This window comes from Anas acuta, chromosome 7 (assembly GCF_963932015.1).
Source record: "Anas acuta chromosome 7, bAnaAcu1.1, whole genome shotgun sequence".
NCBI lineage: Eukaryota > Metazoa > Chordata > Aves > Anseriformes > Anatidae > Anas > Anas acuta.
Genome location: NC_088985.1, coordinates 19929364 through 19942411, shown reverse-complemented (window position 1 = coordinate 19942411; position 13048 = coordinate 19929364). Strand labels below are relative to the sequence as shown.

General features: G+C 40.3%; 1 protein-coding gene across 6 annotated transcripts in view; it reads right to left on the bottom strand.

Annotated features, from left to right (window-relative positions):
• WDFY4 (WDFY family member 4) overlaps positions 1-13048 on the bottom strand; it is a 145843-nt gene that overhangs the window by 86923 nt on the left and 45872 nt on the right. For all 6 annotated transcript variants that reach the window (XR_011098173.1, XM_068687824.1, XM_068687825.1 and 3 more), the window contains 9 exons: positions 11869-12100; positions 9974-10125; positions 9307-9418; positions 8995-9185; positions 7775-7927; positions 6808-6881; positions 5808-5969; positions 3997-4088; positions 2858-2957 (listed from right to left, as the gene is read on the bottom strand). Coding sequence is in view for 5 of the 6 variants with exons in the window: in XM_068687824.1 (XP_068543925.1) it covers positions 2858-2957; positions 3997-4088; positions 5808-5969; positions 6808-6881; positions 7775-7927; positions 8995-9185; positions 9307-9418; positions 9974-10125; positions 11869-12100 (1268 nt within the window). In the remaining variant the exon portion in view is untranslated. The remainder of the gene's footprint in view (positions 1-2857; positions 2958-3996; positions 4089-5807; positions 5970-6807; positions 6882-7774; positions 7928-8994; positions 9186-9306; positions 9419-9973; positions 10126-11868; positions 12101-13048) is intronic.

Genomic DNA, 13048 nt, shown 5'->3' with positions numbered 1-13048 from the left:
TGCGCATCCCCATCAGCCTTTTAAATGGAGCTTGATCAGATGGAAGGATCAATTCGTCATCCAGCAAACAACGACAGCGGGTGCTCCCAGTTTTCGCATCACATTATGTGACCTGGTGTCAGTGCAGCCATGCTTTAACCGATCAGGATTTTATTTCTGCCCAAGTTCTAACCCAGGAAAGGGGTACTGTAATTACCCGAACATGTATTATTGTGCATAGTGGGAGTGTGAAACCATTGCTATGGACTGGACACTCGGGGCTGGTCGGAATAAATTCTTACAAGTGGGATATGGGCCGCAAGGTTGTAACCAACAAGCAGGTCCCCGTTACAGGTGGTGAGGGCATGGTATAGGGTATACAGGAACCTTCCATGGAAATAAAGAAATTTGCAAGGTTCTATATATAAATATAACAAACTTGGATGATACTAGCTGGGTACTAGGAAAAATGTAAGGTGTCAGATTTTACAAACACAGAACAGAGAGGGGAGGACTCGTGCTAATAAAAAGGAGGATGCCGATAGGCCCCAGGCAGTAGGACCAAATGAGATATTGTCAGAAAATGTCCAGGGAATCCAGCCTGCGGAAAATACTGCACTTCCAACCCTCGGCAGCCCTACGAGCTCAGGTAAAGCTGAGAATGATATCATAGCTGAGAATAACATATGGGGGGGTCATGAATGCCAGCTACCAATTATTAAACAAAACAAACCCAAATGTAACAAAACATTGTTGATTATGCTTTAGTATAAGGCCTTCATATTATGATGCTATCGGGAATCCTGGGGAGCCCTCCCGCACAAACGAGAACAGCCCTCTACATTACAGTTGGGAAAAGACATAAGGGTAACACTAACACAAGTCACTGGAGGTGGTAGGTGTGTGTGCATGGTTCCTAGTGGGAAGTGTCACCTATGCAATATCACGGAGAATGGAAAACAATCAGCCGAGTGGTTAATCTCAGCCAACAACGCTAGGTGGGTTTGTTCGTGAGTGGGCGTAACTCCTTGTCTATCACTAAAACTCTTTAATGCATCTCGTGATTTCTGTATACAGGTGATAATTATACCAAGGATTCTATACCACTCTGAGGATTATATGTACACCCAGACACAGTGGAAAGTCATCATCTGGAAAGATGGGAACCATTCACGGCTCTAACTTTGGCCACCCTAATAATCCTGGGAAGAGCTGGAGTGGGAACCAGGGTAGCCTCATTGGTTAAACAAAATCAAGAATTTACTTCCTTCTGTGGACGAGGACCTGACCCAAATTGAACAATCCATCTCGGCCCTGGAAAATCTATCAGGTTGCTTTCAGAGGTAGTGTTACAAAATCATAGGGGATTAGATTTGGTATTTTTTTTTACAACAGGACAGGCTGTGTGCAGCCCCGAAAGAGGAATGCTGTGTGTATGCTGATCACACTGGAGAGGTAAGAGATACAATGGCAAGACCCAGGAAAGGGTTGAAAAAAAAAGGAAACGGGAGAATGAAGCCCGACAGAGCTGGTACGAATCTTGGTTTAATTATTCACCTTGGCTTACTACTTTATTATCAACAATAACAGGACCTTTGTTGTTCTTAATAATAGCACTAACTTTTGGACCATGTATTTTTAATAAATTGATTGCGATTGTAAAAGGTCGTTTAGAAGCGGCACATCTAATGCTTATACGTGCCAAATATGAGCCAGTAAGTACTAACGAAGAAATCGAGGAAACATTAGTTCTTAGTAGTCAAGCATTGCAGAGATTCAATGAACAAAATGAGTAACTAAAAGAAAAAGGAGGGATTGTAATACATACACCATAGATGTTTGTTCATTGTCCTTTGTATTATAAAACAAAGAGTTTTATTTGAGGAGCAGGTGTTGCGAAGGTTTCCTGCTGAAGTAAGGAGCTGTATAATGCTTAGCTAGACACTATGAAAATTCCATTGCTTAATGTAACAAAAAAAAGAATCCTCTCCCCTTCCCTCCTTCTGCATCTCAGTAGCCTCTTTTGTTCAGAAAACACAGCTGCAAAGTTCATGTAACCATTTTCTGATAAGTTGTTAAACTAGTGTATCAACACCCTGCCTTCCTGTCTCACCCTGGGCCAACATGACCAAATAAAGAAAGAAGTTGAACCACAACGCCGAGGAAGACTACGGCCTTCATCTTCACGACCACCAGAGGGACAGAGACGACCCCCTAGCAACAGTGCGCGCAGTCGCAGAACATACCCGGACGTGCTGCGTAATCCTGAAATCACCAAGATATAAAAAGGGACCCTGGGGGGGGTGAGGTGCGCGCCGTTGGCGGAGCTGAGACTCCCCGGCCGCCCAGCGCTGTTTTGCTTGCTGTTGCTTACTCAATAAATTCCTTTCTATTATTAATGCAATGCTCTCTGAAAATTAATTACGGGGGCAACTTATAACAAAAGATACTTTAACAGATGGAAGTGTAGTTACAGCATCCAACAACATGAACTCTGCCTTTTAGTTACACAAGGTAGAACTATAACTGCGTGCTTATGACTGTGATACAGGGACACAAGTAATACTAAGTTATATTCAATTGATTTTCACTAACAGCTGTGATTTTTTCAACCCTTGCAATTGAAGAAGAAACAGTATCTCCAAGTCCCTTCTTTGAGATCATTTTCTGAAAACACTCAACATTTTTCAAAGTGGAGATCACTGAATCACAGATAAATCACTGCCAAGACATAATTCTGAATCTAGTCTGCTCTTACTTACCATTTTATTGACGTGCAGATATTATCGTTGTGTTTATTCATTATCACACACCATGAAAGAGAAAGCCTAGAAGAAAGAGTCACTTACTCCTGCCTTCCTAAATTGTTTCTACTTACTCAGAGGACAGATGAGTTTTGTCTGAGCAGATTACATCTAACAGCATCTTCAGTAACTGGTTTCGAAGCCAGATTGTCTTCCCAGATGTTTGGCTTAAGGCTACAAATATCAGAAAGTAATAAAGAGCAATGAAGAGACAAAACACATGTTCCATTGCTTTGAAGAACAACCTTGTTTATACCAGATTAGCCAAATGGAAGTACTTATAGCAGTGTTATGCAGAGTAAAAGGATGCAAACATCAGCTTTTAGTCTTAAGAATTCCTGCAAAATCAGAAACGATCAGTGCTTAAATTGTAAAAGTCCTGTCTTTAGAGCTTCTCAAAACTCAACCAGACTTCATGTTGAATAATAATCCACATCAAGCAATCTCAGGTTAACTAAGGTTAACTAGGGAGGGAAATGCAAACAGGCAATGACATGCATTTACTAGTTGTGATGTTTATAGGTACACACCACAGTTATTAGTGTCTCCTTAATATATTGTTTGGAGGTGCAATAACCAATACAGTCTAAACTGAAAGATCACAGAGAATGAAAGAGCTAGCTGACTGGAAGCTCTTCCCCCCCACACACTTAAAACAGACATAAGGGATGGATTTTTTTTAGAAGGTCCAGAGCTCCACGTAATTGTTTGCTACAACTACATGTGCAGCAAAGCATTCTTAGAAAATCCAGAAGGCCAAATGAAAATTTATTCCTCCTAACAGCATGGTGTACTGGTTTTGGAGACAATTTCAATTTAATTGGCCTTCATCTCAGTGTGTATTTGTGAAATCCAACATTGTGTGTAGGTTCTAGAAAAAGTAGTTGAAACACTGCTGGCTAAGCAGAGAGGACAAAAGCAGAACTCCCTTAGCAGGAGGAAGATTGTGCTGTAGACCAGGCCTTCCTGATTATAGATAGCAACTACCACTCCAGTATTCTTCACATCAGGACTTTGTAGCAATTTAAGTTTTCCTCACAATTTCAGGTTGCCTCAATGCAGCCTATCCCTGGCCAACAGTCATTTGAATTGTGTCTCTTCCCACCACTAAAGGCATAAGAACTACATTTCATTTAGGGTTCACTGTGCCCTGGGGAAGAGGAGATGCACCTAGCCATCTGTGAGAATACACACACCAAAGGCAGTTCCTCACCTTCATTGGGCATCTCAGCCACACTTTCTGGGCAGAGCTGATTTTCATCCGCAGAAGAGGGTTTCAAAGTGTAAACAAGGAACAAAGCAACCCTTCCAGAGAGAAGGAACCGGTTTTGGTCAACAGAATGAAAGACATTCATTTAATTAATTAGAGATTACCTATATATCTCAACAGTAAGTAACAACGTCTGTTAACGATGACTGCTTGAAATTCTAGTGGCTGCAGAAATAGGCTTGAAATAGGAATGAAAAAGATCATAAACTAGGAAGCAAGTAAAGAGGATATAAAAAAAAAGAAGAAAAAGATATCTATAAACATAAGTAACATCTATTCTACTATGGAAGAGTTTTTCTGTTTATCTGTCTTCTAATTTTAAATGTCTTTTACCCTGTAGACAGCAAAACTGAGTTAAGTACTATTTATACAAAGCTGGGGGCGGAAACAGATTCTGAATTTGTAGCATTTAGATATCACCATCATCATCACTTGGTTTCCAAGCACACAGTGGAAAGTAGAGAAACCTCAGCAGCTACTCAGGGAGGAGGACTGGCAAATGCTTTTCATCTCTAATTTGCTTTAACACATTACTTGGTTCTACAGGTAAATGTGAGATACACACTTAGCGCAAGTGCATACTTAGCCTCCTGCCCACAAGAAGGGCATTTCTTAAGGAACAGAATACCACTTGTTCTGCAGGACTGGTCCACACTGCAGTCTCCAATAGATGTGTCCAAAATCTGGAACCAATAGAAACCCCAGCACCTTTCAGTACTGGTGAGAGCCTGCTATAGTCTGTCATGGTTTAGTGGGTGACATTGGTAGTAGGGTGGAGGTTGGACCAGTTGATCTTGAAGGTCTTTTCCAACCTTAATGATTCTATTATTCTGTGTTCTCCAGGAGCTTGGAGGATGGTGACACATCTCTATGCACTTACTCAGCACCATTGGGCCTGACAACCAACCAAAATTACCAAGGAATAACCATTCATGAGATTTTAAGAAAAACGCTCATGTACACTCCTTACCGCAAGACCAGTTTGATATACTAAATCCATTACTCATACCTCTGAAAAAAAGAAAAGGCTAACTCATACAGCTGAGGGTATGAATATGCATACAATTTCACAAAGAAGCTGGCTAGCAGTCAGTTCATGTTACTTTACTCCACAGTAACTACTGGAGATGCTTGTCTCTACATTTCATTTGACCAAAGACAGAGCTATAAGGCAGCTGTCATATGGGCAGTGCGTTTACTTTGAGCTGAGTGGCTGTGGAACACTGTGTGGACCTTCCTCAGTTCATAGGCTATGGGCTGATGCAGCTGGACTGGGGATATAAACTGAAGCATTGTTTACATTCTGTGGAAAGTAAACAAGTATTAAAACACTCGATGAAATCCTGACTATTGCATGTTTAACTGATACAAATTCAAAAACAAAAAATATAATTATTGGGATATAGGCTAAGCCAATGAGATTAGGTACATAGTCATCTAGGGCCATGCTGCAGTACTTCAGGGACAGACTTCAGCGAGAATAAATATTAAGTACAGATTGTGCAGTCCCAGTCATAGCATTGGGGCTATTTGTGCCATCACTGTAAGGGTCGTCACCCAACCTGTGAGGATCTTCACACACAAATATAAGCTAGGAGTGAACTCTATTTTGAAGGTGTTAAAGTCATTAATTACCGGGGACTTTGGAGTTGATAGAGATTTGGGGCTCCTATCAAAGATAAGGTGAGAGAAGCTCAGGAGAACAGGAGAAGCTCATTTGCAAACTGAGAAAAAGCTACAGACTTGAATGTTACCTGAGAACATCCCTTGTGTTAAAGTGTCCTTGCAACTGGTGGGAGAGAATAGTGCAGGCCACCGTGATCCTGGAGTTGCTGATTTCAGGATCATTGAAGAGGAAAATGAGCTTGGGCACCATTTGCACCTGGTAGGCAACTTCAGCATTGTGACACCCATCTCTGCATAAAAGAATGGGAACTTTTAAAAGCTTTTACTGGGAAGTACAAAATTCACTGGGTTTCAGCTAAAAGGTTTCTCAAATTGCACTGATGCTTTGCACCTTTGGCTTCTGATGTTGCTTTGGCAACTGATCAAATGCTGTCACACAAATTGAATATGTGTCAGCGATGGAGATCTGAAGACTTCTTTGTGTGTTTTCCACCCTTCGCAACTGCCCTCTGCCCCGGAAACCACTGCATTTCAGTGAGTTCAAAGAAAACAACATTATTGACTTTTCAAGGAGTGAGTTGGTAGTAATAAACACTATTCTTGTAAAATGCAGCAAGGGACATCAGACAGCTCTGCAGAGATCTTTCTGGTGCCAAAATGAAGGAATCTAGCAACCTGTTCTATTCAGCCCCTATGCCTTGCTACATCTCTTCAGATGCATTTAATTCCAGTAGAACCAGTATGCTATTCTAAAAAAAAAAAACACAAAAAACAAACAAAAACAAAAAACAACAACTCCTGGTTGTATTCTGGCTTTAAACAAACAAACAGAGGAAGTTAATTCCATGCTGTATTCAAACATTCAGATTTATCTCCCCTGCATATATTTTTAACTTTCTTTGTACATCAGAGGTTCCATGTGAACCAGGTCACCAAATAGCTTTTCCTAGTCTGGTCCCACAGTAATTTCAGAGGCCGATCAAATCACTAACTCCAGCCTTGAAATTTAAGAGTAGTACAGAAGAATCATTCACTCCTTTGGTCCACTGATTACAACTAGGATTGTGCCCTCCACATACACCTCACAGTCACAGCCACATGCTTCTGATTTAGATGCTAGCTGCGTACCTGGAGGACTGCAAGATCTCTGCAAGATGTGAAAAAAGAACAAGGTCAAGGTTCTCTGGTGCTTTCATCCAAAGCTGAAAGACAAAGGAAAGCAGAAATTTTACTGCTCTGGTGAGCTGAGGGTACAGTAACCTGTGGCAGAGAACAAGTAACAAATAGTTCAGATGGGATAACATAAACTATCATAGTCACATCTGAATGACAATCTACAGAATTCTAGGTTTTTTTGTAAATACAAAGTAATTAAAATTATACTGAAAGAGTGCACTGTAAAGAAAACTACAAATAATATTCACAATATTGCATTGATGGTTTCTGCAGTTTTGGAAAGGGGAGCACAACAGAGCAGCAAGTACATTTTGAGAGGCAAAGAAAGGAGAAGATGCCTAAGTACATCCACTTGCAGGGCTCACAATTCATTTATAGGAAAGCAGGAGTATCACAGGATATAGAGCTAAAACCAGGCCACATTTGAAGAAAGTTCTCACATACCCCCAAGTAAGGGAGATTTTATTCCAGACCCAATAAATCCCAGCCATTTTGTGCCATATAGATATTGCTTGGAGGGAGAAACAAGAAAGGTGGAGGGGAACAGTGTCTGATCCCACTGCAGGGATACGACAGGTAAGGAGAAGCTCAGAGCCACAGACTATTTCTCACCAAGGCAAGCTATCTCCAGTCAGGCACTGGGAAATCTCTGCCTGTGTGAAGAATTTCTGCTCCTGAGCTAACTCTGTGAGGAGCAGGCCCTCAGGCTTTGCAGAAACACTTCAGAACCTGGACCAGGGCACACAGAGCCACAGTGCCAGAGCAGCAGCCATTCCAGGACCCTGCACCTCACCGTGTGAGCGAGCCATGCAGCAGAATATCACACACAACCCCATCCCAAATATTGGAATCAGGAGGTGCTAGGAACAAACCTCATACTATAAAAACATCTTTAATACAGTCAAACACACAGTTTTACCTCGAAGTTGCAGAGAATATACTGGAATGCACTATAATTCTTGATGACTGAAGACTCAAAACCGAGTTCAGCTGTGCCCACTAGGGAGAACATTAACTGTAAAATCCTGTTGTTTAACAGCTGTGTTTTCCTCTTCAATAGGTATGCTAGCAACTGAAAAAAAAAAAAAAAAAAAAAAAAGACAAGTATTTGCTGAGTATAAATCTGTAGTACTGTTTTTAAACGTGTCCAGAGAAGGGCTACAAAGCTGGTGAAGGGCCTGGAACACAAGTCTTATGAGGAGCAGCTGAGGGAACTGGGATTGTTTAGTCTGGAGAAGAGAAGGCTCAGTAAGTATTTGGCCAAGTAGTACTTAAGATACATATATTCATAAGAATCAGGATCAATCTATGAACAATTATGAGCAATTCACAAATTGGGAACATGGAAACTTTATAATTAATCATTAATGAAGCTCTAATGTTAACAGTCTCTTGCTCTCTGTTCCATATGACTCTGCTTAGCCGACACAGCATAAAGTAAATGATATTGAACTGAGACTTCACACTTCAACCTTAACCCAGCCAGCATTATGCATACAGTGCTTTAACTTGCCCTGGTTCTATCAAAGCCCTGAGACAACCAAAGTCTTTAGTCTGCACAGCTTTCAGGTTTGAAAGATGAATTTAGGACAGACCTAATCAATCTCGTTTGAAATGCAGACAGCACTTATATATCTCAGCACAATTCCTAATACACAGTGAAGATTGGGCCATAGGAATTCACTGTCAGACCTACACTACAGACCTACAGTCTGTAAAGCCTGTAAAATCCTAGGTTGGATGAGCCAAAGGGAAGAAGCAGACCTGCCTGAGAAGTGGTCTCTTGTGGGAGGGATAAAGTGTGGTGGCAAAAGCTGAACTCACAGATTTGCTGCACTGACTTTACCAACAATAGCATTAGGAGCATGACACCTTCCATTATTAGATCACATCTGATGAAGATACACCTGTCCTCACCTTCCCATCAGGAACCCATTGTTATAGAGGTTTCCAGAAATTGTAAGCACAGGATTTAGAACACTGTTCCATATTTCCCTCTCATCAATCCCATAACTTACACAGTTCCAATCATAGGGGCTGATAGCCAGGATATTCTTGGTTCGTTGCCATTAACAGGTTTTAGGATAAGGTCCCCCTAAAGGAAAGACGATACCCAAAATGAACAAAAAGGGTACCTACCTGGTATCCACCCATATGCCTCATCAATTTTTCACTCATTGGGCTGCTGTTCAGGATGGAGTTCAGGACTTTGACAGCTGCATACATTGTGTGATCATCACGGGCCATGGCAATGAGACCCAGGAGAATGGAAGGGCCTCCAATGAAGTTCAGGCTAGTAGCTGCTGGAGAGGACTTGAACACTCTTACCCCTAGGAAATTGCAATATTATTCCATCAAGAAGTTATACAGACTACATCTGTTATAACACAGAGATAGGCCCAACTCTTAAAATAAAATAATACACGAAACATTAAAGCATTGTGCATTTACCATATTGGCCCACAGCAACTGATCCAATAGTCCGTGAGGAACCTGAGAGGTGTCCAGCAATATTTTTAGCCAGGAATATTGGAGTTGAACTGTCCCGAGAATTAATCCCAATCTAAAACAGATCAGAGACATTCTAGGAAAAACAGTGGAAGTACAGGGAAGACAAAAAGTAATGAGCAGAGGCTCTAATTCTTTTTTACTTTTAGAATATGAAAATTTTAGAATATGAAAAAAGAGCTCTGCATATGAAAACCAATATTTTTCTTCCAAGTTGGTTGTTCAGACAAACATCGACCCACCTAAAATATCCCACAATTCATCATTTTGTCATGTCAAAAGCAGGCCTGGCACTGGCAAGAAAGCAATGATAACACCTGAAAGGTCACTGTGAAGGCTTTAAGGAAATCAGTTATCCTTAGACCTCAAAACTATGACATCTGCTGCTGTTTCAAAAAAGGCTTTCAGCATTGTGTTCATGCTATCCAATCTATTACTCTCTGCAAATGTAAACTAAAACCATGACTAGAGTAGAGTTAAGGAATGGGAAGAGAAACTCAAAAAAAATCACTGAAGGTATGAAAATAAGAAAAAGTCACAAACTGTGCTGAGGGAAACCAATGAGAAACAAGAGAAATTATGTTAAAGACAAATAAGGAGCATGTGTGACCTCTTTGGCAACCAGCCGGCCATCCACTTCATTGTAGAAGCTCTTTATATCTTGAATTGTAGTGAAAGATGAGCACATAGCATTGATTCCAAAACAAATCTTCTCTTCTGCCACCAGCAGTGTAGGATTATGCTCACTGTACTGGTCCTCACCTAAAACAAGAGACTATAAACCTCTGAAGCAACTTTGCAAACTCAGCATGTAAGATAGAAGAAAAGCAGCTGAAAAATAACTGGAGGACTTAACTAGAATCAGATAAATCCCTGACTCTGCAACACAGACCATGGCAGCCTGCCAGCACAAGCACCAGAAGATGTGCTTGGCTTGTCTCTTCTCATGTCTGCTTTGTGTAGATCCTACATGTTCTCCCAGTATCTCTTGAAGCTCAGAAGTCCAGAATAAAACTTTATCTGTCTGGAAAATACAAACAGTCTGGACAGAGAAAACATTTCAGAGGCCTTCTGTGTTACTGTGAACTTTCTCAGCATTACTAGGAGCTAGACTTCATGTCAAAGAAAAAAGGAGAGAGGAAAAAGTTCAGACCTGCTAACTGGTAACATGTGGGAAGTTTCTAAAATGTACCAAGTTTAGAAGCTTAACAATTGTATGAAATTATCACATTTTTCTTTAAAGAAATTTTTATTCCTGCTTGCACTTTGAAAAATAACTTGTGCCTTGTACACAAATAAAAATCTTGTATTCGATAATTTCATAAAATGGAAAAACGGTTGATCTTTGAAACCATTTACTAATGCTTGAGACAGCCCTTAATGGCAAACAATTATCATGGTATTTGGGGGTTTTGTGCCAAAACTCTTTTAACTCGAAATTTCCATTTGAAAAGTTTCTTCAGGTGTTTTGATGAAATAGGGAGACACTAGACACTGCCGCATTCCTACCTCTCTCCCTCACAAAGAGGCTCATTTCACTCTCCTCATTTCACAAAGATCCGATTATACCTTATATAGTGACTTGTGACTTCCAGGGCATTGCTGCAATCAGATGGCCACAATCCATGTTTAGTACTGAAGTCATCCAGGAAGACCAGTGTGCAGAGAACAAGTACCACGCACTTCATGAAGACTCAACACTTCAAAAATCAAGCCCATCTGACTTCTATCAGTATTTTTATTATTTTAGGGATATATTTGTGATGTAATTTTTCTTTCAACCCCCCCTCCCCTCCCCCAGATAACTGACTTGGACATTTTTTATTTATTTTTTACTGTACAGATGACATCCTGAAGGAGGACTCTCAGACAGTCTTTTCACTTTGTTTTAGGCTAGAGCTTCACCAGGTGAGATTATTCTGTTCTTGTCAAACAGGAGATCATCCCATTTCACCCCTGATTTCTAGTCCAGAGGTGAATACACTACATGTTGAACAGTAATCAATAAGTGAAATGTTTTGTCTGCCTGTTTAATAATTGAAGCTAACAATATGCTTTAGTTAAAAAGCCTCTTCATTAAACAGAATGTAACTTATTCCTCTCTCTCTCCCCTCCTTTACTCTGCAGGCATTTGCAATGAAAGCAGCTGCTTCTTTTTCTGTCCTGTCTTGTAATGTCTCAGTTACAAAGCTGTCCTTTTAATATTGGTCCAACAGAAACTGCAATCTTGCATTTCAAGACGTTATCCCTTTTTATTGTCCAGCTTTAAAAATCAGGTTTAAAATGGTTCTTGATTCTTCCTCTTTCTTTTCCTGCCCCATTTATGGTATGTTACAAGACCCTTATGGTATCTTCCTACAATCTTGTACAACACCTATTAACACAGAGTTCTGGACTTTTAGGGAGAGCTTCAGGCATAGCTGTAATTCTAACGACAGGCTACAAAAAATCCAAAGAACATTGTCATGAAAAAAAAAATAATGCCAGAAAAGAATTATTGCATACCTTGAAGCTGTACTGCTTGGAAATTGCTGCAATATCGTGGGCCAAGCTTATTAATCACCTCCATGGTTTCCACGGAAATGACTTCTTCAAATAAGTATGTGGGGCCGAGGCGCCAGGTCAAGGAGGACTTCTGTTTCCAAACTCGAGGAGTAGCTATGTACCCATAGACATCAATAAAGGAGGAGGGTTCCATGGAAATATAACTACCTGGTAAGGGCTGGAGATACCGCATCTGCAGCAGAGGAAGAATTCACCAAGAGAATTCAATATGCTCAGGCTTCCTTAAGTCTTTTTCCCTAGAAGGTACTGCCTGCCTCCTCTTCCCTCCAAGAAGCTTGTTCATGTTACACAGTTAGCTGTGTAACATGATTATCACCATCTACTGTTTAGCATTTGGACTTTCGGAAGTATAACAAACATAAGCATTTTGGAAAGGTCAAAGCTACTTCTTTTGATTAAAGAACAGAGTCAAAATCATTTCCAGTGTTCTCAACAAAAAAACTTATCTTGACCCCAGACCTATTTTTCCTGTTCTTAACTTAGTAACTCAGACGGACTTTCAACACAGGAAGCCAAGTTACAAATTTCACCTTGTATTAGCCACTCTGAGAATAAACAGTTTGTGAAGAGTGTAGTGTCCAAGAGTTTCAATTTGCTTCAGTGAAAGTTAAATAGTCTAGGAAGTAGGACCATTTATTGTTTGTATCAAAATAAGATTCAGTCCCCTCAACTGAGTCTATTATTTTGTTTAATGCAAACAGCAGTTGTAGGAAGTAGCTAGACTTTTTTTTTTTTTTTGAAAAGAAACTATATAGAAATTCAGTGCTTAGCCCAGTCTTTAACAACTTGCTGTTAGGATGAGAGACTGCTCGTATTTGCCACTCTCTCACAGCTGAGATGTGGGAGACAGGGCTGGTCAGTGTCAGGAGGCAGGACTTGATACTGGAGTGAAAAAATATTAGCTCTGGTACAACATAGTATACTCACCCACTCCCTAGCCTCCTCAACTCAGAAGTAGCTATTGATATTTTTAACAACCTTTGTGTAATTCTGATTTCTTACACAATCTTTTATTTGCTGTAGATGTTAAGAAGGTGTGAATCATGTCAGAGACCCCAGAACAGGGACCATCTTTTATTTACTAAATGCATTTTTTTTTAATTTATTATGAGCTGTTTGT